Source organism: Myotis nattereri (assembly GCF_964212035.1).
Source record: "Myotis nattereri genome assembly, chromosome: X".
NCBI lineage: Eukaryota > Metazoa > Chordata > Mammalia > Chiroptera > Vespertilionidae > Myotis > Myotis nattereri.
In genome coordinates, this window is record NC_138078.1 from 143604210 (window position 1) to 143631472 (window position 27263).

The following is a 27263-nucleotide window of genomic DNA, read 5'->3' on the forward strand; positions in this document are numbered from 1 at the left end:
GCCTGCACCCTCTCTAATCTGGGACCCCTTGGGGGATGTCCAGCTGCCTCTCACAATCTGGGACCACTGGCTCCTAACTGCCTGCCTGCCTGCCTGATCACCCCTAACCACCTCTGCCTGCCTGCCTGATCACCCCTAACCACCTCTGCCTGCCTGCCTGATTGCCCCTAACTGCTCTCCTACTGGCCTGATTGCCCCTAACTGCATCTGTCTTGCCCCACACCTGGGACCCGGGATTCCCTCCTCTGGCCAGTCGCAGGCACCTGGGACCTGGGCTTCCCTCCCTCTGGCTGGCAGCAGGAACCAAGGACCCGGGCCGACTTTGCCCGGGCTGGCTGCAGCTACAGGGGACTGTGGGCATGTGACTTTACCTGGGCTGCAGCTGCAGGTGCCTGGGATTGTGGGACGGGCGGCTTGTCCCTCTCCCAGGCCGCAGGCACAGGTGTAGCCGCTGGCACCCTGGACCATAGGGAGGGTGGCTTGTCCCTCTCCTAGGCCGCAGCCCCAGCCGCTGGCACCCAGGACTGCAGGGCATGCGTCTTGTCCCCCTCCCGGGCCATAGGCACAGGTGCAGCCGCTGGCTCCCGGGACTGTGGAGTGGGAGGCTTGTCCCTCTCCCGGGCCACAGCCTGGCTGGTCCCCATTCTTCTCTCATGAGCTCATTTGTGCCTGGCTGGTCCCCCATTCCTCTCTCCCCAGTGTTGAGTGTCTGAGCTGTTACCGTGTGATGGCATGAGGGCATGATGTCTATTTGCATATTAGCTCTTTATTATATAGGATATGTGTTACTATATAATTATATATATTTTATAATACATATTTTCTGATATATATTTATATATGATAATATAATATGTAATATCTATATAATATGTAATTATGTACTATGTTCATATATTCTTTAATCCTTGTTCCACTCTTTAAGTGTGGAAAAAAATATATATAGTTTTTGCAGATAAACTGTCAGCAGTATGCATTCTCCAAACCCTAGAGTAAATGGGCCATGTGTTAAATTATTTGGAAAATAACACTAACTTATATAATATGTAATGTTATAAAACCTGAGATTTCCTGGCTATTTAAAACCGTACATTTTAGAGTACAAGAGAGTCCCTAATCTCAGGTTTTTTAAAAAAATATATATTTTATTGCTTTTTTACAGAGAGGAAGGGAGAAAGACAGAGAGCTAGAAACATTGATGAGAGAGAAACATCGATCAGCTGCCCCCTGCACACCCTCCACTGGGGATGTGCCCACAACCAATGCACATGCCCTTGGCTGGAATCGAACCCGGCTCCCTTCAGTCTGCAGGCTGACGCTCTATCCACTGAGCCAAACCAGCCAGGGCCATAATCTCAGGTTTTACCTGATGATTGACTCTCTCCTGTAATATTGCCACAATAAAAACCACATTTGCACAACAATTTCAGCAAGGGAATGAATTCTATATTTTGTCTCAATATTAGTAAGGGTAAAACTTGTCTAACTAATAAATTTATTTTTATTCTTTGGAAATGTAGGCTCGCATTTTCATTTAGAGCTTGTCTGTTGATGGTAAATAAGAGGCAAAAAATGACAGCATCAATGATTATTTGGTTTCACAGATACTTCCTTTGAAATAAACTTTTTATTCTTAAATCCATGGAAATAAAATGAAGCTAGTCATTCATGGTAGTTTCCACATTTGATTTTTATTATATGTCATCTTTATTGTGTTTTACAGTAGGGCCATTGAAGGAAATAAAACATCAGAATGTTCAAAATGTTAATACATCCTACTTGACAAGCTGATCAATTTCCTAGATTTTCTAATGATGTAAACAGGAAGTTACAGAATATATATAAAGGGAAGCGCAGAGATTTGCTATCTAAGTTCATTACCAGGTGTTCCTCATCGTTCTCGAAGGTAAGAGTCTTATAACCGGTTGTTTTGCTGAAACTTAAGTTTCCACTTGAATCGAAATATACCAAAGTTAATCTGAATGCAATATTTCTTAGAGATCATAGACAAACTGAACCCGCACATGAATGAGGGAAGATATTTTGCTTGAAAATTATATAATCGCTGGTGAAGATGACGTGCAAAGGAGAGCCGAAGTTGAAACCCGACCACTTCCAGGAGAATGTCCCCTTCTTGACAAGCATTTTCCCACATCTCATGCTGTATTCTTCAAGTTCTATTTTATTGGTGTATCGGGGCCCGATTTCCTGGCTTTGTTGTACTCTCAGCAAGGTAAACCACTGTTGCTTATAAGCTTGCGATAACCAATCTGAAGGTATTAGAGTATCGTGCTCAATAACTCTTGTGGAGGCCAGGTCACAGATGATATGCTGAAACCTCAAATTTTTAAACACCGATTGAAATGGTCTGCCTCGTCTGGTTTCCAGGAAGGCCATGCTGGCAACACGTCCTCTGTGCCGGGAAAACCATTTGTTTGCATGGCCTAAAAGCTTTTTTACGGATCCTTTCCAAGCCGGGTGAAGACGAAGGAACATCCACTCTTTAAGTGTGGTGTACACATCTATTTCCTTTTGTATTACTAGTAAGTTAGCTGAAGAAATGAGCAGATTCATGAGGTCTATACTGAGTGCTTTGTAAAGTTCAACATTTGGATGCGTCATCAGATTGTGGAGAAGCCAGTTAAAGCATTTTGTCTTCAGAGACGCTAACCCATAGGCTTCTGCTGTTGCATAGTAGCCACAGACAGTTTTCACGTTAACTGCCTCCTTCATGGTCTCCTCACACTCTTCAATTAAGTCCTCTACTTGAAGCAGGCATGCCGTTGCCAAAATTCTTGGAATTTGAAGGGACTCCGTTAAGTCATATTCACCCCTGTACAAGGAACCTAGCACGAAGTTCAGGGACTCGACGTCAATATTGTGGTCCTTAATCTCTAGGTCGATAATATCTTTGTCAGAGTCATCGCAAGAATTTTTAAACAGAGTAGCAAAGTAGCCTGACTGACATAAATACATTTTGTGTAGACACCACACTCTCCCCAGAGCGCGGATTTTAATGTCACTGTTTTCCCCATTTAGAAATAAAGTATGGTAAGCATGATCAGATGTGACCTTTACTTTTTTACTTCGGCTTGTAGTGGCTTCTTGCTGGAGATTGTCTTCTGGGTCTAGAGGCTTGGGGCTGTTCTCAGCCTCTGGGTCGGGAGAGGGTCCGCTCCGCTTCCGTTTCCGGCCTGAGGATACATCTCCGGGGCCTACCTGGGCTTCTGGCTGATGCGGATCAGTTGTGCCTAATGTACTGCCCCTCAGGAGGCGACTGCTCAAGGACCCCATAGAGGAAGACTATCAGATTCCCTAGGGGAACTGTTTCAGACCTCCTTGCCATGACATTCCTGCGCCCTGTCACCTCAGCTGATGTCCAAGTCTCACAGAAACCCTTAGAGAAGGTTCCAAACGTCACAGAGGAGGTCAGGCATTCCTTATTGTCTGCCCCGCCCCCAGCGAGGCCCCGCCCAACCCTGTGGCCCCATCCACTCCGATGGCCCCGCCCAACCCTGTGGCCCCATCCACTCCGATGGCCCCGCCCAACCCTGTGGCCCCATCCACTCCGATGGCCCCGCCCAACCCTGTGGCCCCATCCACTCCGATGGCCCCGCCCAACCCTGTGGCCCCATCCACTCCGATGGCCCCGCCCAACCCTGTGGCCCCATCCACTCCGATGGCCCCGCCCAACCCTGTGGCCCCATCCACTTTGATGGCCCTGCCCAACCCCTGTGGCCCCGTCCCCTGCCTCCGAATCTTCCATTGAACCTGGCCCCTCGCAAGGGCCCCAGTCTCCAGGTTTTCCATGAGAATGTTTCTCTACAAGGGAAATGACCTAACCAAAGGCTTTTTGATCAGAGAGAGATCGTAAGGCATTCACACATTCTCAGTGCCAGTGTGTGGGAAAATTCAATGTGAGCAGTCCTAAATAGGATCATTTACCTACAACTTGTAGCGATTTGAAAAGGTGAACATGCCGAAACCGGTTTGGCTCAGTGGATAGAGCGTCGGCCTGCGGACTGAAAGGTCCCGGGTTCGATTCCGGTCAAGGGCATGTACCTGGGTTGCAGGCACATCCCCAGTGGGAGATGTGCAGGAGGCAGCTGATCGATGTTTCTCTCTCATCGATGTTTCTAACTCTCTATATCTCTCCCTTCCTCTCTGTAAAAAATCAATAAAATATATTTAAAAAAAAAAAAAAAGGTGAACAACCTGGCTGGCATGGCTCAGTGGTTAAGCATTGACCTATGAACCAGGAGGTCATGGGTCAATTCCTGGTCAGGGCACTTTTCCGGGTTGCAGGCTCCATCCCCAGTGTGGGCTTTGCAGGCCGCAGCTAATCAATGATTCTCTCTCATTATTGATGTTTCTATCTCTCCCTCTCTGAGATCAATAAAAAATATATTTAAAAACATTTTTTAAATGAACAGTGTGGTACTTCATTATTTTATTTGCTTTTGATTACTGGAGGGGAGAAGAGATTTTTAAAAATTTCCAGTAAGGTACATTTTCATATTCTTTGCTGATTTCTAAAACGTTTACATATATTTTTGCCTCATGGATTGCTAAATCCTTCTTTTAACAATTTTCATTTACCATTTAATTTTTATGGAGTTCTTTTCTGTAAAGATATTTTCATTGTTTTTTAAAAAATATATTTTTGTTTATTTTAAAAATATGATTATTGATTTCAGAGAGGAAGGGAGAGTTAGAAACATCAATGATGAGAGAGAATCATTAATTGGCTGCCTCCTGCACGCCCCCTACTGGGGATCAAGCCTGGATATGTGTCCTTGATCGGAATCAAACCCTGGACCCTTCAGTCTGCAGGCCAGTGATTCCCAAAGTGGGCGCTACCGCCCCCTGGTGGGCGCTGCAGCGATCCAGGGGGGCGGTGATGGCCACAGGTGCATTTGTTTTAACTTTTTTTGTATTACCTTTCTATTCTGAGTTCAATAAACAGTTTCATAATTTCAAACTTCAATGTTTCTAATTTACACCTTTCTTTACTATATTTTACTAAAAAGGTAGAAACATTAATACATATATCTTTCTGTTTAATTGCTATTAAAATTTTAAAAAAATTAATTTCCAGGGGGCGCTGAGTAATATTTTTTCTGGAAAGGGGGCGGTAGGCCAAATAAGTTTGGAAACCACTGCTGCAGGCTGATGCTCTATCCACCGAGCTAAATCAGCTAGGGCAACATTTTCATTCTTAAGAGGCCAAATCAGATTTTCCAAATATGGGTTTTTGCATCTTTGCTTATAGAAAGCCTTGCCTTTTCTGACATTAGATAAATATTGTTCTATATTTCCTTGCTGAACTTTCATGGTATTATGTAATCATTTCAAACATCTAAATATTAAAGTTTAAAGCATTCTGATATTCTTATACTTTGAAGTGACAGAAGCAATATACAAAAGAATATGTACTTTATAAAACAAATTTTTACAAACAGAAAAATACACATAAATGTATATGCATGCACAGAGATACTGCAAGTAATAGACAAGATCGCACCATACGTGCCCAATCGGCATGTCTCAGTGGTTGAGCTTTGAACCAGGAGGTCATGGTTTGATTCCCCGTCAGGGCACATGCCAGGTTTCAGGCTCGATCCCCAGTGTGGGGCATGCAGGAAGCAGCCGATCAATGATTCTGTTATCATTGATGTTTCTAACTCTGTCTCTTCCCTTCCCTTCCACTCTAAAAAAATAAAAAAAAAAAAATAAAGGTGGCAGAACAGGGAGCCAGAGATCTGGGCCCTTCATACCATCCCTGATGCAATTATAACCAACTTGCCTGAAACTCACCCTACCACTGGAATGCCTGTTCTATAGACCAGTGATGGCAAACCTATGACACGCGTGTCAGAGGTGACACGCGAACTCATTTTTTTTGGTTGATTTTTCTTTGTTAAATGGCATTTAAATATATAATATAAATATCAAAAATATAAATCTTTGTTTTACTATGGTTGCAAATATCAAAAAATTTCTGTATGTGACACGGCACCAGAGTTAAGTTAGGGTTTTTCAAAATGCTGACACGCCGAGCTCAAAAGGTTCGCCATCACTGCTATAGACTGTAAGTTAGCTTGAATCAAGGTTTTCTTTTGTTTAAAGCTAAAAGCATCTTAACTGATACAATAAACCTTGTAGATTTTTCTGAAGGAGGCAGAAAAATCTGGAGCATAGGATAGACACTCTGCCACTTCTAAGCTGTGTCATCTCAGACAAAATATTAATCCTCTCTGTGCCTCAGTTTCCTCATATGTGAAGTGAGAACAATACCTGTACTTCACAGAGTTGCTCTGGAAAGCTTTAAATAAAGTAATGTAAGTCAAGCTCTTTATTATTATCATAAAGGGATCTTGGAGACAGAAAACAACATAAAGTCAGTTATATATCTGCATGCTCTCCTATTTCCAAGTTTTTACCCTGATACCATGTCTCTCCCATGCAGCAATCCCCCTCACCTGCTCTCAGCTCCTCCCTTCATAAGCATAAGGATATCCTTTTACATAATTACAGTGCAAGTGTAAATTCAGAAATTTCCACATGGACACATTATCTGATATAAAGCCCATATTCATATTCTGCCATTTGGCCTAATGTCCTTTGTTTCACCTTTTCCTCCCCAATCCAAGATCACACATTGCATTGAGTTATCATGTGTTTTTATCTACCTTTCATCTGGAACAGTTTCTCAGCCTTTCCTTGATCCAATTCATTAATTTGTTTTAAAGAATATGGGCCCTTTATTTTGTAAAGTGTCCACAATTTTTTTTTTTTTTTTTTTTTTTTTTTTTTTTTTTACTGCTTCCAGAGAGAGGAAGGGAGAGGGGGAGAGAGAGATAGAAACATCAATGATGAAAGAGAATCACTGATGGGCTGCCGGCCGCATGCCCACCACTGGGGATCGAGCCCACAATCCAGGCATGGGCCCCTACCAGGAATTGAACTGCGACCTCCTAGTTCATAGGTCGACGCACAACCACTGAGCCACACTGGCTGGGCAAGTGTCCACAAATTTGGTTTTATCTGACCTTCCTTCTCCCTCCCTCCCTCCCTTCCTTCATATCTTCCTCTTTTGTTGTTGTTTACAAAACCAAAAGGGAATTTATTGAAAGGAGATGAGAGCTCACAGAACTACAGGCAAAGTTGGAGTAGAGAAAAACCATCAGGGCAGTCCTGGTGGAGGAAATGAATGGGCTCCCCATGGAGCTCTGTGGAGGACATGACAGCTTCTCTGTTTTTCTCTGGTGACTTTCAGGAATGCAGTGGGCAGTGGGACTGGCTTTCTGGCCATGCAACTGTGCTTTGAAGAACGCCCTGCTCGGTTCACTGCTCTGCTGTTGCCATTTTAAAATTCTTAATAATTGCAGACCCTGCGTTTTCATTTTATTAAGAGTTTAGTTTGTTTTAGAGCAATTTTAGGTTCACAGCAAAACCGAAGGGAAGGTGCAGAGATTTCCCATGTATGTCCTGTCCCCACATACAGAACTTCCCCCCAAGTGATACGTTTTTGGAAGGAACATCACAGAAGTAATGATATATCCTTCTCCTTCTTGGTGCATTTCACCAGAAGACACATGGTATTAATTTGTCTTATTATTGTTCATGTAAATTTTTTTAAATCCCCACCTGAGGATATTTTTTCATTGATTTTAGAGATGGGGAAGGGAGAGGTGAGAGGGGGGGAAATACTGATGTGAAAACTATTTATTGGTTGCCTTCCATGCCTGCCCCCACCATGGGTTAAACCAGCAACCTGGTTATGTGCCCTGACCCAGAATCGAACCTGTGACCCTTTGGTGCACGGGACATTATTCTAACCAGCTGAGCCACACTGGCCAGGGCTGTTCGTATTACTTTTTTTGTTCATATTAATTTTGATCATTTAATTAAGGTGGTGTCTCCTATAGATCTCCACTTGAAAATCAGCATCCCATACTCTTTTTTTAAAGAATATTTTTTGTTATTGATTTCAGAGAGGAAGGGAGAGATAGAAACATCAATGATGAGAGAGAATCATGTGCCACTGGCTGGAATCAAACCTGGGACCCCCCCAGTCTGCAGGCCAATGCTCCATCCACTGAGCCAAACCAGCTAGGGCAACATCACATACTCTTGTAATTAATTAGTATTTACAAGAGATATTTTAAGACTGAAACAACTTTTCAGTTTCCTAAAAATTGTTCCCCAACTTTTAGCCAATGGTTTTAGCATCCATTGATGAGTCATGCCTGAATTAAATATTATTTAAATAGTTGCAAGATGATGACTTTCTAAATCTCTTCTTATGTATTTCTAACCCTACATTATTTTGTTATATTACATACAAATATAAAATAATTTTATATATTATATTTTTATTTATATGTATTTAGCATTTATATCTATAAAAATATATAAACATATATAACTATATATATTTATAAAAACTATAAATATCTAATTTTATATCTCTATTGTTTGTTGTATATAACAAGAATTAGAAAGTCATGATTTTGAAATCAAAATATATATTACCTGTATTTTATTTTAAAAATATGTATATTTTTTTTTTCAGAGAGGAAAGGAGAGGGAGAGATAGAAACATCAACGGTGACAAAGAATCATTGATCGGCTGCCTCTGATTCCCCAACCCGGGCATGTGCTCTTGACCGGAAAATAACCCAGGATCCTTTAGTCCATAGGCTGATGCTCTATTCACTGAGCCAAACCAGCTAGGGCACCTATATCTATTTTATGTCAAGATCTATATCTACTTTCCCTCACGTCCACCCCAATATGTTATAATCCATCACTGTCATTCATTTTGGTATTAAACTTGTTCCATGTTTGGCCAGTGAGAGCTTCTTTAAATTGTTCCTGTGTCATTTTGATGTTTTCCTTCAGTTTTGAGCACTTTGTCTAACTTCCTGGCACAACTATGTTCCAGGCTCACTTACAGTTTCTCTCAGTCCTGGAATCAGCTTTTTCTTCAAGAAGCCCTGGTTTGCCCAGCCAGCATGGCTCAGTGGTTGAGCATTGACCTATGAACCAGGAAGTCACAGTTCAATTCCTGGTCAGGGCACATACCTAGGTTATGGGCTTGATGCCTAATGTGGAGCATGCAGGAAGCTGCCGATCAATGATTCTCTCTCATCATTGATGTTTCTATCTCTACGTTTCTAGAATAAATAAAAAAATATTTTCAAAAGCCCCATTCTTTTTAATGGAAAAAGGTATTTGGAAATGAAGATCTGGGTGCTATGAGATTATTTGTACTAAGCTGGCACTGCTTCTAGACCAGCCGTGGGCAAACTACGGCCCGCGGGCCGGATCCGGCCCGCTTGAAATGAATAAAACTAAAAAAAAAAAAAGACCGTACCCTTTTATGTAATGATGTTTACTTTGAATTTATATGAGTTCACACAAACACTCCATCCATGCTTTTGTTCCGGCCCTCCGGTCCAGTTTAAGAACCCATTGTGGCCCTCGAGTCAAAAAGTTTGCCCACCCCTGGCATAGACCCTCTTAGTGGACAGAACTATGACATATACTTTTTTGATGATATTGGAGAAACTTTTCTTGCTGCATTCTCATCCGCCTCCATACTCCTCTCCAGCTCCTACACTTACAAGAATTCACTACGTAGTTCTCATGCCTTGTTTTTGTCACTATAGTTCTTAACTGGAATTACCTTACTTCATGGCCTGCCGGGCAAACACATAATTGTCTTCCAATTCTTAGTTTAAGCATCATCTTCTCTATGAAGTTGCTTATGATTCCCTAATTGAAACTGAATATTCCGTTCTGTGATCTCCCTATTGTATATAAAACAGACACCATCACAGCATATAGAACACTTTATTGCACATATTCACTTACTTGCCCATCTTCTCAGGTAACTGAGGGCAGGAACCAAATATTAGCATTTCATTAAAGTTAACACTTGGCGAAAGAAAGAACAGTGGGAAGAATAACTGAACAAGGGATTATTCTGCAGTTGTTTCTTCTTAACTTGCATGTTGGTGTTTGATCTCACCCAACACACTCACACAAGGTGAGATCATTCTACAGCTTTCCAGGAGAGACCCAGCCTCCAAAACTTTTCTCCAAGTACTGGGCCACAGCCAGGGTCAGGTGATCATTAAAGGGTCCAGCCACGACCTGGATTCCTAGAGGAAGTCCTTTGGCATTCAGACCCAATGGGCACTGGGTCACAGGCAAACCCAGGGCACTGAAGATACCTGAGTGAAACAAACAAGGATAATGTGAGAAATTAAGACCTGTTCTTGAAAACTTATTTTTCTCCCCTCAGTTGTACAGTGATGATGATAATAGTTAAGAGTTTCCGCCCTAACTGGTTTGGCTCAGTGGGTAGAGCGTCGGCCTGCGGACTGAAAGGTCCCAGGTTCGATTCCGGTCAAGGGCATGTACCTTGGTTGTGGGCACATCCCCAGTAGGAGGTGTACAGGAGGCAGCTGGTCGATGTTTCTCTCTCATCGATGTTTCTAACTCTCTATCCCTCTCCCTTCCTCTCTGTAAAAAAATCAATAAAATAAAAAAATAAAAAAGATCTATAAGAGTTTCCTATCTGCTGGACTCATCTAGGGACTTGATGTGAATGAAACATTTGAATTATCATAACAAAACCCAAGAGACAGAAACTATTAATTATTCATATTTTACAGATAAAATAACCTAAGAGCAGAGAAGTTAAGTAACATCTACAGTTACTGGGCTAGTAAAAGCTCAAATCAGGATCTGAATACAGAAAATGCAGATGAGAGCTAGAGGTGTTTTCTGGTATGCTACTCTTAACTTACCCTTTGTAGCATCTTCAGAAAAATTAGAGGAAATGCTAATATGGGGCAATATCTTATTGCATTATGAATTTTCTTTTCATTTATAAAAATTTGGAATATAATTTTGTGGTAGTCTAGATTTGTAAATTGTAATTATTTACTTCATTCATGTTTTTATAGAGCATTATAGTAGTATAACTTACATAAAATAAGATTTCCTGTTTTAAATGTACAAATTAATGATAATAAATTTACGGAATTGTGTAGCCATCCCCACATTCTATGTTTAGAATATTTTCATCACCCTGAAAAGAAACTATATAAAATAAGTTGCTCTCCATTCCCCTTTTCCCTGAGCCTCTAGAAACCACTAATCTTTATTTTTTATCTCTATAGATTAATTACTCTGGACATTTACTAGAAATGGAATCATATGATATGTAGTCTTTTTGTGTCTGGCCTTCTTTAACTTAGCATAATGTTTTCAAGGTTCATCCAAGTGGTTCTTCTTCATTGCCAAAGAGTGTGTCTGTTGAATAGATACATAAAATTTTGATTATACTGTACATTCACCAGCTGATGGACAACTGGGTTAATTAATACCTTTTGGCTATTGTTATGTTGCAACTAGAGGCCTGGTGCACAAAATTCGTGCATGGGGTGGGAGGGTACCTCAGCCCGGCCTGTGCCCTCCCACAATCTGGGACTCCTCAGGTAGGGTCCCTAGGCCAGGTGGGCGATCAGGACCTATCTGGGCTTTCCTTCCCCTGGCTGCTGGCAGTTGACCCCGCCCCTGCTGCTGCCACTGTTTGCCATCTGTGCAGCGCTGCCCCCGCTCCCCTGCCACTGGTCACCTCTCTCTGTGGGAAACAGGTGTGGGGTACAATCACTTGGCTGGCCTGGACTTTTGTCTGTGGCTGTTGGCCGTCTGTGGGGTGATGAATTGCTGGGCTCTGCAGAGGAAGGCCCTGCCCACCCGCCGCAACGCTGCCGGCCTGGTAGCCTGGGCCTCCCTCTTTGGGGTGATCGATCACGGGGATCCACGATTGATCGCCCACCAGAGGGAGGCCCTGCCCACCTCGCCAGGGCTCTGTGATCAATCACTGCGCATAGGGTGGCCTGGGCTTCCCTCTTTGGGGTGATCATGGAGCACCCCCTCCCATTGATTGCCCTGCTGGCCAGTGGCTGGGGCCTCCCTCTGCAGGGCAATTGTGGGGCAATGGTGGGGCCCCCAGACCAATTGTATCGCACCTGCCTTGGCTGGCCTGGCACCAGTGCATGTCATAGCATGGTCATCTGGAAGGTCGTCCAGTCATTCTGCTGTTTGGTCGTTTGGTCGATTTGCCTATTACACTTTTATTATTATAGACTAGTGGCCCGGTGTATGAAATTCGTGCACGGGGGGGGGGGGCGGTGTTCCTCAGCCCAGCCTGCACCCTCTCCAATCAGACATCCCTCTCGCAATCTGGGACCACTGGTTCTTAACCGCTCCCCTGCCTGCCTGCCTGATTGCCCCTAACTGCCCTCCCCTGCTGGCCTGATCTCGCCCCCAACTGCCCTCCTCTGCTGGCCAATTTGGTTCTGATTGGTCGGTTTTTATGCCAATCAGCGTCAAACGCTCCACCTCCTAGGCAGCCACTGGCTCCTCACAGTTGACCCAGATTTGGTTCTGATTGGTCAGTTTCTATGCCAGTCAGCATCTATGGGCCTATCAACCGGGCCTGATCAGAAAGGCGGGGCTGATCAGCAGCCTTGGTGGAGGCCTGGAGAGAAATGGAGGCAAGGCTGCTGGCCAGACTGGGAGAGAAAGAGAGAGGCAAGTGATGATCAAAAGCTGCCATAGAGGCAAGGGATCAGGACCCTGCTTCTCTCTTCAGGCCTCTCTCTGGCCCTGATTCACAGCCCCCTCAGCAGTCAGTGCTGGGGTACCATGCCTGAAGAGGAAGCAGTCAGCTGGGTTGCCATGGCAACCCACCGCTGACTACAGGACTGATTTCCCTTGGTGGAGCCTCAGTTGTTACCGGTCATTATGACCCAGGGTTTTTATATATTAGGATAAGCACTCATGGACAAGTCTTTGTAAGGAGATATGTTTTCATTTTTCTTGAGTATATAGCAGTGAAATTGTTGGGTCATATGATACATTAACTCTCAACCTTATAATGAAAATGCCCTAATGTTTTCCAAAAAAGCTGCACCATTTTTGCAATATGTTCACCAGCAATGTATGAGGGATCCAATTCCTCCACATCTTTGTTAACAATTATTTTTGATTATAGCTCTTCTAGTGGGTATACAGATATCTCACTGTGGTTTTACGTAAAGATGCATTTCCATAATGACTAATGATATTGAGCATCTTTTCATGCACTTATTGGCCATTTGAATATCTTCTTTGTAACCATACCTACTAAAATCCATTGTCCGTATTTAAATTGAGTTTTAGTCTTATTACTGAGTTTCAAGAGTTCAGGTACTTGGAATACATGGATGCATAATTTGTAAATAATTTCTCCCAGTCTATGAATTTTTTTTACTTTCTTAAAGGTGTTTTATAAAGAAAAAATGTTTAATTTTGTTGAAATTCAATTTATTATTTTTTTTCTTATATTGCCAGTATTTTTGGTGCTGAATCTAAGAAATCTTTGTCAAACCCAGGGTCACAAAAGACTTACTCTTATGTTTTCTTCAAAATTTATTGTAGTTTTAGTTTTTACATTTATTTAGGTCTGCTATATTTAGGTTGGTAAATGGTATATGATAGGGGTATGACTTAATTCTTTTGCATGTAGACATGCAATAATTGCACCACTATCTATTGAAAAGCATGTTATGCCGGGCAGCATAGCTCACTGGTTGAGCAGGAGGTCATGGGTCAATTCCTGATCAGGGCACATGCCTGGGTTGCAGTCTCAATCCCAGGAAGAGGCAGCTGATCAATGATTCTCTCTCTCCCTCTCCCTTCCTCTCTGAAATCAATCTATACTAATAATAGCCTACGGCTGTTATGACCTAAACGACAAAATGGATGACTGGTCACCAGGAAGTGCATGGAGCACCTCTTGGTCCCTCCCCCAAGGCCCACAAGGCTGGTGGCAGACTGGCGGGTGGGGCAAGGCAGGCACAGTGAGTTCGTTAGCCTCGACCAGAGGCCTAATGACCTCACCACTGCAGATCAGGCCCAGAGAGAGGCCCGGAGAGAGAGGCACATCCTGATCAGCAGCTGCTATGGAGACTGCGGATAGGCCCAAGGAGAGAGACAGCTGTCAGCAGGGCCTTTCTGGATTTCCCAGAAGAGCCAATGGCTGCCTAGGAGGTGGAGCTTTGGACACTGGCATAGAAACTGACCAATCAGAACCTAATCTGGGTGAACTGCGAAGGCAGAACCTAAGGTGGGGCCTGAGGAGGGGTTTTAAGGGAAACAGCTGTTTGGTGTAAGGTGTAAGAAAGCAGTTCAATTTTTTAATAACTGGTTTGGCAGTATAGTGTATATGGCTGGCTATTAGTCCAGATATAGGGATTATGTATTTTTGTCTGCAAAGTGTACCTCCACCTGCTGAATGATTTTCCCCACCATTTAAGCAATCGTATCCTATATAGTCTATCTATACTAATAAAAGGGTAATATGCTAATTAGACTGGGTCGACTGGCCATCTTCCAGATGTCCAACTTCCTTCCAGACAAAGCCATGGTGGTGGGGGCCAAGGTAGAGGCAGTTAGAGGTGATCAGGCTGGCAGGGGAGGGCAGTTGGGGGCGAGATCAGGCTTGCAGGGGGTAAGGGGCAATCAGGCTGGCAGGGGAGGGCAGCTGGGGGGTGAGATCAGGTTGGCAGGGGGGGAAGTTCGGGGAAACCAGGCTGGCAGAAGGGGGCAGTTAGGGGTGACCAGGCTGGGGGGGGCAGTGAGGGGATACCAGGGCCAGCAGTGGGGGCCAGCTAGGGGTGACCAGGTTGGGGGGGGCAGTTAGGGGCAATCAGGCCAGCAGGCAGGTGAGTGGTTAGGAGCCAGGGGTCCAGGATTATGAGAGGGATGTCTGACGGCCAGTTTAGGCCTGATCCCTGGGATTGGGCCTAAACTGGCAGTCAGACATCCCCCAAGGGGTCCCTGATTGGACAGCATGGAGGCTGGGCTGAGGGAACCCCCACCCCCGCCCATCCTCGTGCATGAATTTTCATGCACCAGGCCTCTAATCTATAATAATAAAAGCATAATATGCTAATTAGATTGGACATCCTTCCAGACGAAGCCGGGGCTGCAAGGGAAGCCTGGGTCCCGGGTGCCTGCTGGCAGTCAGAGGGAAGCCAGATCCCAGGTGCCTGCCGGTGGCCAGAGGGAAGCCTGGGTCCCGGGTGCCAGAGGGAAGCCGGTGCCAGCACCCAGAGGAAGGACGGCCTACTCTTGCATGAATTTAGTGCATCGGGCCTCTAGTAAAAATATATTTTAAAAAAGAAAAGCCTGTTATTTCCCCATGAAATTGTCTTTGAACCTGTGTAAAAATCAATTGAACATAAATAAAGGGACTTATGTTTGTACTCTAATTCTACTCATGATATATATATATATATATATATATACACACACACACACACACACACACACACACACGTAAATATATACATATACACATATACCAGCAGATGTATATATATCCTTATACCAGTATGTATACATATATATACATATATACATACACATACATACATATGTAGCAATTGTTATGAAGTAAAACAGATATATTAAAATTACTATATTAAAGTAAACAAACATATGCTTCAATAAATAATATTATTATCACTATTATTAATACTTGTAAGGCACTTTATATACATTTTCACATTTAATCCTTCCAACAATCCTGCAAAGTACATGTAGCATCCTCATCTTTGCCATAAAAATACAAGGTGCAGAAACTAAATATCCTAGTGAATTTATCCATCTTATAAGTATCAGTTAAAGATAAAAATATCATAGCTGCCTGAGTAGCAACTGAGAATATTGCTTTATAGGAAAAATAAAAACACGGCTGAAATCCTAAGCTATATGGCATCTTACAATTCTATGTGGTTGACAGAAGGTTGCCCAAGCCTAGTAAGTTTTCAGCTTCAGTGAAGGAAATGAAAGCAAAATAATGCTAAGTAGTATTGAACCAAGCATATAGTGGAAACCACACTGGCTTTGAAGTCGGATGAAATGCAGTTGGATTCCAGCCCTGACTCTGACCCCTTAAGTCACTCTGTTTCTTCACTTTTTTGAAAATACGTTTTTATTGATTTTACAGAGAGAGGAAGGGAGAGGGGGAGAGAGAGAGAAACATCAATTAGCTGCCTCCTCCACATCTCCTACTGGGGATTGAGTCCGAAACTTGGGCATGAGACCTGAACCAGGAATTGAACCAGTGACCTCTTGGTGCATGAGTCGATGTTCAATCCACTGAGCCACACCGGCAGGGCTGTTTTTTCATATTTTTTACAAGGATAACTGTACCTGCTATGAAGGATTTCTGGGAGCCTTAAGTGAATAATGTAAAGCATTTCTAGCTCATAGTATCTGGCACATAATAGGTGCTTGATACTCGATAAATGGCACTATTATCTATCACAGATCTTGTATCCATATTACCGGGCATATCACCTGGTTCACAATGGGAACTCCGTAAATGTGCTTAGGCTTGAACTACAGGAAAAAGTTCTCAATTGTGGCTAATGTCAATCTGAGGAAATCCCTCCAAAAAGCTTTTTTGTTCTACATAAAAATTAAATGCACTGTTCTAGGTGATGGTGAATTTCACATTCCTGGGGTGTGTGTCCAAGGAGAATGGAATTAACACTCCATAAGCAAATTGTAGAAAGGAATTTAAACAAGATATAGATGATTTCTAATGGATAACCTTGGCATTCAGTATACCGGTACAATGGATAGGGTATAAAAGTTGCAGAGAAATTTATAGACAGAATAGTTTGAGGCTAATTTTGTACAAAATCATTCTTCACTTGGTTTCAGCTTACTAATCACCCTTGAAGGTGCTGTATCGGCTCATGAGCTGAGACTGATGAAGCCTTTAGAAGGTAGATTAAGTTCTTTAGGAAACTATTGTTAAGCTCGGTAGAGTTCTGGAATAAAAAAAAGCAGAAGCTGGGCCGGTGTTGCTCAGTGGTCAGCCAATGAATCCAGAGGTCACGGTTAGATTCTCAGTCAGGGCACATGCCCGGGTTGCTGACTTGATCCGCAGTAGGAGGCGTGCAGGAGGCAGCTGATCAATGATTCTCTCTCATCATTGATGTTTCCATCCTTCTCACCCTCCCCCTTCCTCTCTCTGAAATCAATAAAAAACATCTTTTTAAAAAATAGGAAGCAGGAGTGTAATTTCTGGTGTGAGAATTGATCTTTGGGAGTCACCAAGCAGGTTTCTATGACACAGTGTCCTTAACTATAGAACAGGATTCAACTTTCATTTATTCTTGGAAGCTTTGAATTACGTGTTGTGCTTCAAACAGTCCCAGGGCAGAGATATAGTAAGTTATGGAAACACCATGTGGGGCTGTGATGTATATTATCAAGGAGGAGTTCCTTCTGAGCTCAAATTCCTTCGTTGAACAGATTTCTGTATGAATACAAATAATCATTAGGGAGACAGCTGGCTGCTGCTGTGCCTCACCAATAAAACACACTCCTCCCACATCTCCTTATTTTCTTCTTGGGAATTTTGCCAGAAGGGCTGGGTGCAAGTGTTTGGGTAAGCAAGTGGGATTTGCTATCTGCTTCTGTAAGGCCCCGTGGGATGTATTGTTTCTCTAACATCTGTAACATCATGAATGCACACAAGTCTAACAGACTGGGATAAATAAACTCTGCAGCACCAACTCTCCTGAGCTGTCTGTGTCGATAGGGAGGCGACCGAGATTAAATAGGCAAGGCCATTTGCATATTCAAGAGTGGGAGGTTTCTGGGACTCCTGCCTATTGAGGCTGTTGGGAGGAGTAAACATCAGAGAGAGGGATATATGGGTGGCCTCAGTCTGTCCTTTTCTGTTCTTTTGTTAATACACATCTATCTGAGAATCTCAGCCATTGTCATAATTGCAGCTATGATCACCTATGAGCCGATGACCTCACATCTATATTTCCTGACCCACATTTCATGCCTATATAACCAAATTCCTATTTGGCATCTGCATCTGAATATCTCCCAGAAACCACAAACTTAAAAAAAATAAAACAAAGCCTTGCAAAATAACTGCTTTCCTCAAGGAATGCAATCTAGACAGAGTTAAGACACAAACATGAAGAGATCTTTAATAAAACAAGAAGAAATATTCCCAGAAACCAACAAAATAGTGATTTCGGTAAAAAGTGGTAGAGAATCTCAAAAGATGGATCTTTCACTGTGGGCTGAGTATGGGAGTGGTCAGCGTTGAGATATGAACCTGGTTTTCAAAAATGAGTTGGTCTTGGGCTAAAATTCAGGCTGAGTTGCTCTTTTTAATCTCAGGGAACATCATACTAGACTAATCTCCGGTGTAATAATCAATGAGAAAGTTAGTAAATAACATAAATGTTTATAAAAATAAATTAAACAAAAGCAGAACAAAACCAAACCAAAAAAGTTGTAACTGGTAATTTTCTCTTTAGGTTCTTGCCTATAGACTAGGGGTAGGGAACCTTTTTTCTACCAAGGGCCATTTGGATATTTACTTATTTTTTAAATATACTTTTATTGATTTCAGAGAGAAAGGAAAAGGAAGAAAGAGATAGAGGCATCAATGATGAGAGGGAATCAATGATTGGCTGCCTCCTGCATGCCCCCTACTGGGGATCGAGCCTGCAACCCTGGCATGTGCCCTTGACAGGATTTGAAACTGGGACCCTTCAGTCCGCAGGCTGACGCTCTATCCACTGAGCCAAACCAGAGAGGGCCATTTGGATATTTATAACATTTTTCGAGGTCCATACAAAATTATCAACTTAAAAATCAATCTGCTATATTTGGTCAAACATTTAATTAACTCACCCCTAATGCCTTGGCAGGGCCAGACCAAATGATTTTGCAGGCTTTTCATGGCCCACGGGCCGGATGTTCCCCACCCCTGCTATAGACAATTATGTTTCCTGTCTTCAGAACTTGAGTAGCTAGGTGATAGAAACTTAGGCAGAAACTTGTTTCAAAGATTCAAGGAATTGGAAATGAGTGACCAAAGCCAAGAATTAGTGTGAAGAGGAGTCAATGAAGGATGATACAAACTGTCATTTGATACCCTCTCCCCCACATCCTCCACAACCCTTATGCCAAGCACTTTACATGCACTATTTAATTTACTTTTTTTTAAAATATATTTTATTGATTTTCTACAGAGAGGAAGGGAGAGAGATAGAGAGTCAGAAACATCGATGAGAGAGAAACATCGATCAGCCGCCTCCTGCACATCTCCCACTGGGGATGTGCCCGCAACCTAGGTACATGCCCTTGACCGGAATCAAACCCGGGACCCTTCAGTCCGCAGGCCGACGCTCTATCCACAGAGCCAAACCGGCTTCGGCAACTTTTGACAGCAACAATGCAAGGTACAGATTACTCTGAATTCCTAGAGAAGGAATAGATGCAGAAACATTCGGTGTCTTGCACCAGCAAACACAGGTAAAAACTAGTAGAGTCAAGTATTTGTACTCAAATAAACCAAGCTTCAAATTCCAAGTTAAAGTAGACCATAGGTTTTTAGAGTAGGAAAGTATATAGTGTGGTTCTCTGGAAGAGACCTTATAGGAACCATAGAAACCGACCTGGTACATTTCCAGGGGCCTCTAGACCTCATATAACCACGGTCCAGACACAGCTCCCAAACCAGTTGAAACTGAAACAAATGGGTGAATACTAGAATGATTCAAACTCAGAAGTGATCATAGCTAGGCAAATAGATGATCATCTTGGAGAATTATATTTTGTATTTGTATTTTCTGGGAAGCCACATATCCTGGTAAAACAGCTGACTTGGCATATTATGCAACAGAATAGCCATGGAAGCCTTTGGATTGAGTCAGTTCATGCTGTGTTACTGGAGACAAGTCACTGAACCTCCCTGAAGCCCAGGGCTGTAAAACGTGATACTCATACTCACTTGCAGGGTTTTCTTAGGGAGAATGCAGATATTAGCAAATCATCTTCCACATATGACAATAGCAACTGTTTTCTGCCATTGGTTTTTTTTTAATTTTAAAAGTATTTTTATTGATTTCAGAGAGGAAGGGAGCGGGAGAGAGAGATGGAAACATCAGTGAGAAAGAATCACTGATCGGCTGCCGCCTGTACGCCCCCTACTGGGGATGGAGCCCGCAATCCGGGCATGTGCCCTTGACCAGAATCAAACCTGGGACCCTTCAGTCCCAGGCCGACACTCTATCCACTGAGCCAAACCGGGCTAGGGTTGCCATTTGTTTTTAATTACACATCATTTTTGGACAGCAAAAGGAGAGAACACTTTTCTTGGAAAATATCTCTGTGTCTTTAAGATTAAAGAGTATAAGGAATACTAGGTACCTGTGTAAGCGAAGTTGAAAGGTCTTGTCAGAGGAACATGATGCTTGGGAGCCACTGTGGGATGCGAGGGATATAAGAAGACACCATCATCACCCAGCATCTCCAGCAATTCTTTATACAGGCTTTCTTCCATTGCCTTAAACTTCTTGTATTTCTCAGGGCTGTATTTGATCTTTCCTTCCAACAAGGCCAGTCCTACAGAATGGTAACATACAACAAGTGAAGGTATGAAACTTCATTTTAAATCCTAGTGTTAGCTTTTCTTTTTTTAAAGTATATTTTTACTGATTTCAGAGAAGAGGGGGGGGGGAGAGCGATAGAAACATCAAGATGAGAGTCATTGATTGGCTGCCTCCTACATGCCTTCTACTGGGGATTGAGCCTGCAACCCGGGCATGTGCCCTGACTGAGAATCGAACCATAACCTCCTGATTCATAGGCCAGTGTTCAACCACCAAGCCATGCGGGCCAGGCTACTTTATCTTTTCTTATTCTATAACATTGAGAAAGTTAAAAAGTGATGAAAAAGAAACCTTTTAACCTGGCTACCCATACATGAACATTGTTGATCATTGAATGTCAACTCCTGGTCTTTTTATGGTAATGCTATATATCGACTTCCTAGCTTCTCCCACAGAATGCTGTATCATAAGGATTTGTATAACTGTGTAATATTTTAATTGTAGGAATGTATAATAGGCTTTTCTTTAACTAGCCCATGATTGTTGGGCATATAAACTTTTTCTGAAATTTAAATGCTGCAATAAACATCTTCATGCATGTAATTCTTAGAAAACTTTATAATGGAAATATATTTCTAGAGGATTCTATTTAATGTATCTTCAGGATTTAAATTATATTTTATGAAAAAATCATTAATACATACATATTTTTAAGTATATGTCATAAATGATTAATACATATTTAGTATTTTAGATTAATATTTACGTATTTTAAAATAGTTTACTTATTTAAAAAATAAGTTTATTTTTTTCAATCCTATATAATAAAAGCGTAGTATGCAAATTGTCCCCTTGACCGGGAGTTCATCCAGGAGTTTGACCAGGGGATGGGGCCGCCGGCCGGGGGAAGGGAGGGAGGCCCTGGCTGGCATCAGGCGGCCGCTAGGGGCCCTACCAATGCACAAATTTCGTGCACTGGGCCTCTAGTAGAAAATAAGAAAAATTCAAAAGATTCAAGTAGACTAAACAACTCACCAAAAAAATCCAGTGCTCATGGAAAATAACTAAATATGTTAGTACACTTAGTTCATGTACTTTCCTATATAACTGAACGTACAATTTTCCACATATTCTACTCACCATTTTAACATACATAAATGCGTGTTATCAACATAGCTTCGTAAATTGGTCTTAAGTGCCTGCATACAATTGTATCCTATCTCTGAATCATAATTCACTACCTATTCCTCTGTTGTTAAACATTTAGGATCCTTCTCATTTTTTGATATTATAAAACATGCTGCAATGTACATCTTTATGAATGAATTCTTTGATATGGTTTGGAATATTTTTATCTGAAGAGTCTAGCTTGTGGCTAAAATCCCTGTGGGATTTTTCAAGGGTAGCCATCAGCAATTATAAAAGGCTTATCTGGCAAGCTGCCCTCTCCAAACCAGATATGGCGCACAGACAGCGCATTGAAACATCTATAGGGTATTGCAGGCAAGGACTTGGGCCTATCTAGCCTGTGATGTTCTTGTACATATTTGCATTCTCAGCCAAGGCACCTAAATATCTTTAGCTGAGGCCTTTGGCAGAGGTCTTCTTCAGGTATCTTTATGGGAAAAGTAGAGGAAACCTTGAAGACACTTTTCCCTACTCTGATTACTACTCAGGACTTTTCCACTCCTAATCTCTCTCCCTTATCCTATTCCTGACCTCAGGGTCTGTAAAACTGCTGGAGCCTTTATTTCAGGCCCCTTTAACACTGAGAAAAATCTCCGCACTTGTGCTGATCCATTTGACCCTTGACTGGTGCGAATTTTCATAGGGGAAATGGAAAAGGGGGGAGTTGTTTTCTCCAGTTATAGTCTCCTGCTTCTACTATCGCTGCCACTAAAGGCTTCACTGTTACTTTTATTTTGTCCTGTTGCTGTAATTGGCTCTTTCAACACAGAACAGCTCAGCTAAGCCCCTGACAATACCTAGGATGATAAAATGTGATTTCTTTGGCATGAAATGGCATAAGACAACGCAAGAGTTCCTTAAACACTTCATATCAGTATATCACTGTCTTTCAAATTTTATGGCTATGCACAACAAAGAGGACACCAGTGACTAGAATACTGTCAAGATTCTTTTGAAGAAAAGTAACTCTGACAAATACATGGCAAGTGAGTGCTTTGAGTTTTCATTGTCCTTAAATGATTTTCCTGATGATATCAGAATATTAGGGCCAGTGAAAGCAGTGTCTTTTTCCAACAACAGAGCAATTTCTGATGATAGAGACCTCATTGGTAGAGCTATGTAATAATAACAAAATTAAAAATAGCCCTGGCCGGTGTGGCTCAGTGATAAGAGAATCAGCCTGTGAACCAAAGGGTTTCGGATTCAATTCCTGGGCAAGGGCACGCACCTGGGTTGCAGGTTCATTCCCATGCCCTGGCCCTGGTCGGGGTGTATGTAGGACGCAACCAATGGATGTGTCTCATTCACATAAATGTTTCTCTCTCTCTCTCTCTCTCTCTCTCTCTCTCTCTCTCTCCCTTTTCCTCCCTTCTACTCTCTCTAAAAATCAATAGGAAAAATATCCTTGGGTGAGGATTAACCAAGAAAAACAATTAAAAATAAAATAAAAATAGCTTCTATGTATTGAGTCTTTAAGATGTTCCAAGACTTGTGGTTTCATCTTTATAAACTTGAAATTGCCAGTATGTGCATGATTAGGTTGTATTTCACATGCTTCAGATGCATAATCCCATTTAACTAGCATAACAGTGCTAGGAAGTACCTATTATTTAATCCCCTCAATCACACAGGTAATACATGCTTTTATTAATTCCATTTTATAGATAAAAATGAATCACTGATAACATACTAGTAAACAATGGAATGAAGGTTAAGCAAACTAGTATCTTGAAAAGTTAGGATTGGGCCCCAGTGTGAAATAAAGCAACTAATTTCTACTTGCCTTAATTTATCACTATAAAGAGGTAACATTGACTTATACTACCAGCAACTCTTAAATGTTTAAAGGGATAACACATGAAAAGGTGCCACAAATCTAACAGTTGACACTTAAGTATTCAATGAGTGTTTGTTTACAATAACAATCACCAACTCAATAGAATATTATCCAGCCATAAAAAGAAACAAGGTGCTGATACAAAGCACAACATGGATAAAATGTTAAAAAAAAAAACCTTATGCTAAGTGAAAGAAGCCAGTTACAAAACACCACATAATGTATGATTCCATTTATTTAAAACTAGAGGCCTGGTGCATGAATTTGTGTACAGGTGGGGGTGTGTGTGTAGAGCTGCACTAATTTCTGTGGTGAGCTGCTTCAACTGAACCTATCCTACATGACCAATAATTAAGATTTTGAGAGGTTAATTCACCAAAATATTCCTGAATGGACCTATTCCTAAAGTCAAATATATTGTCCAAAATTTCCAATTAGATATTTAAATACAATACACGACATAGAGAAAGCACCGTAGGCACTTGAGTTTGTAAGGCAAACATTTCAAGAGCACTCCTCAACTGGGTAGCCATCTAACTTTCATGAATTAAGATTTCTAAGCCTATAAAATGGGCATTTTAATAGATGTGTTGTAAATCAATGGTATAAAATGCCCAGGACAGTGGTTGGCACATAATGAGATGTCAGCATATGATGGACACTAATTCATTACTGATATAGCTCAGCTTTCCACAGTGTTGCGGTGTGGTAAGATATTCTCCCCTCCCCTAAAGACAGCAAACCAGAGAAAAGATGAGTTACATACCAATGGCAGGGATGGTATGCGCTGATAGGCCCAGGCACCATTTCATCAATTCCCACAGAGGGCTGATAGGCTTCCCATGGTCACTAAGCAGATCCACAAATTTTATAGGTTCCTGAGAGTGAAGAAAACTTTATTAACCAATGTCACCCCAACAAATTTAATTAAAAAAAAAGACCTGGGAAAGCAAAAGATTAAAATGCAAATGTGAAAATAAACATATTGATGTGCTAAAACAGGAAATACAAGTATTCTCTCAAAAACAGTATGGTTGAGACAAACATATGAATAGGAATGGTCCTAGCAGCACTATGAATTATAGCCATATAGCAATCAGCTGATGAATAGATAAACAGAATGTATTAATTCAATAGAATATTATCCAGACATAAAAAGAAATCAGGTGCTGATACAATGCACCACATGGATAAAATTTAAAAAAAACAAAACAACCTTATGCTAAGTGAAAGAAGCCAACTTCTGCATTGAGCATCTGCCTCCTGGTGGTCAGTGTACACCATAGCGACTGGTCAACCAGCTGTTTGGTCGAATGGTAGTAACAGTTGCTTAGGCTTTTATATATATAGATTCCTATAGTAAGGAAATCTATAGCTACCGAAAGTAGATTAGTTTTTGCTTAAGGCTGTGGATAGGAGTGGTGAGGATACTGGAGGGGGTGACTGATAATATGTATGGGTCTCTTTCTGTGGTGATGAAAATGTTCTAAAATTGATTGTAGTGTTGGTTGCACAATTCTGCAAATGTTTTAAAAATCATTTAACTGTATGCTTTAAAAGAGTGATTTACATGGTGTGGAAATAACTCAATAAACCTCTTTGAATAAAGTGGCAAAATGGCCATAAACAAGTACAGATGAGAAAATGGCCACATCCTTTTTCCATAGGAAAAGCTTCAAGTACCAACCATATAATGTACCTGTTCTTAAGAGATGAACCATCACTGAGCAACATGGCAGAGTGCCTATGAATAGCAGCTCTGAGTCAGGTATAATTCAAGGTGAGGGGAGACCAGATTTTTTGCTCTTTTGTCTTATTTGAGGTTTTTTTTTCAGGACCAATTTTAACAATTAGCACCTATGTTATAAGCTTCTCCAAGCTATAAGAGAGTTCTCTTGCAAATGAACTCAGAATACAATTTTTGTTACTGATCTTTGATTTAGTTTTGTTCATACACTGATTATGAATCTACATGTCAGAGTCAAACATCCAAACTTGTGGATTTACACGAACTTCCTATTCTGAGAGATGTCCAAAGTGCTTATATAAAAGAAACTTTTGGTCTCTTAAACACAAATATAGTGACAATTTATTTTCCTTAAGATAGAAAGGGATCATGAAAGTACTCCCTTATTTGTGGGGCTACTAAATGTCAGGAACTTTACAAGAAATATTCTTTTATTTTTTTAAAAATACTTTTATTGATTTCAGAGAGAAAGGAAGAGGGAGAGAGAGATAGAAATATCAATGATGAGAGTGAATCATTGATCGGCTGCCTTCTGCACGCCCCCTACTGGGGACTGAGCCCACAACCTAGGCATGTGCCCTTGACTGGAATTGAACCCGGGACCCTTCAGTCCACAGGCCGACGCTCTATCCACTGAGCCAAACCAGCTAGGGCCAACTTATTACTCTTAAAGAATTCATATTTAATATCCTCAACAAGCTTGAAGAAATCATAAGTAAAGCATCTTTCACAAGTACCCATATCAGCTTCCAAACTTAGCAAATAACAGGAGGGTGAAATTACATTGTAGAAAAGCAGGTAACTGTTGTTCTAAAACCTCTGATGGGGAGGCAAAGTAGAATCTTGATAACGGGGGTTACGTAATCACTTTATGCCTTATTGAAGCCTAAATGCTCTGATACCCAGCACATGCTCTAACGGAATAAAACCCACGCCCCTGTGTCTTGTCCATGTTATCTCTGCTTGAAATACCTTTTATCACTTCTTTACCTGATTAAGGTCTCCAAATTATTCACATATTGGTGAATAGCAATTCCTCCACCAGGAAGATTTTCCTGACTTCCACAAAGAGAAGGCCCCCACCCTCTCTGATCCTACAACCATATATGCTTATACTGGTATAGCACTCATCAAACTGTATAATCTTTATTTAACTATGTCACCTATTTGCTTATTAATTTCATTCCTCCATATTGACAACATATGGCCCACAACAGAAGGTCAATAAATATTTATTAAAAAAGAAGGAAAGTAGTGAACATACCGTCCCATCAGGTCCCTTTGCTGACATCATTGTGACCCATAACTGAAAAGAATACTTCATTTGCTTTAGTTTAACATGTTCAACTGAGGCTCCTAGTATATTTTCCAGGTGATCCACAACCTTAGAAAATGAAGATAAAACAATAGACAAACATGTTTAGGAAAAAAGAGATGTCACTGGAGAGTGGTGTAAGCAAGATGGCTGACAAGAAAGTGCTAGGCCCTCATTTTTTAAAAAAATCTGTTTTTATTGATTTTTATTTAGTTAGTTAGTTTAAAAAATATTTTTATTGATTTCAGAGAAGGGAGAGGGAGAGGGAGAGATAGAAACATCAATGATGAGAGGGAGTCATTGATCAGCTGCCTCCTACATCTCCCTACTGGGGATTGAGCCCGCAACCCGGGCATATGCCCTTGACCGGAATCGAACCCAGGACCCTTCAGTCTGCAGGTCGATTCCCTATCCACTGAGAAAAACTGGCTAGGGCTGTTTTTATTGGTTTTTAGAGAGAGATAGAAACATTGAAGAGAGAGGAACACCACCACCACCACCACCATTGATCTGCTGCCTCCTGCACACCCCCTACTGGGGATCGAGCCCAGAACCCAGGCATGTGCCCTGACCAGGAATTGAACTGGCGACCTCTTGGTTCCTGGATTGATGCCCAACCGCTAGGCCACACTGGCTGGGCTAGGCACTCATTTCTTCATGGAA

At 41.7% G+C, this 27263-nt stretch overlaps 2 protein-coding genes across 3 annotated transcripts in view; both read right to left on the bottom strand.

The window, feature by feature from the left end:
• Positions 1–1791: 1791 nt before the first annotated feature.
• Positions 1792–3346, bottom strand: LOC308511388 (germ cell-less protein-like 1; the record flags this gene model as incomplete). The annotated part of the gene is given in 3 exon segments (XM_081081414.1): positions 1792–2001; positions 2005–3264; positions 3266–3346. Coding segments are annotated over 3 exon segments (1551 nt in total).
• Positions 3347–9842: 6496 nt separating this feature from the next.
• Positions 9843–27263, bottom strand: part of FAAH2 (fatty acid amide hydrolase 2) — a 49215-nt gene continuing 31794 nt past the window's right edge. For both annotated transcript variants that reach the window (XM_081115392.1, XM_081115393.1), the window contains 4 exons: positions 26550–26669; positions 24305–24416; positions 20332–20526; positions 9843–10244 (listed from right to left, as the gene is read on the bottom strand). In XM_081115392.1, the coding sequence (XP_080971518.1) occupies positions 10069–10244; positions 20332–20526; positions 24305–24416; positions 26550–26669 (603 nt within the window). In that variant the 3' untranslated portion in view covers positions 9843–10068. The remainder of the gene's footprint in view (positions 10245–20331; positions 20527–24304; positions 24417–26549; positions 26670–27263) is intronic.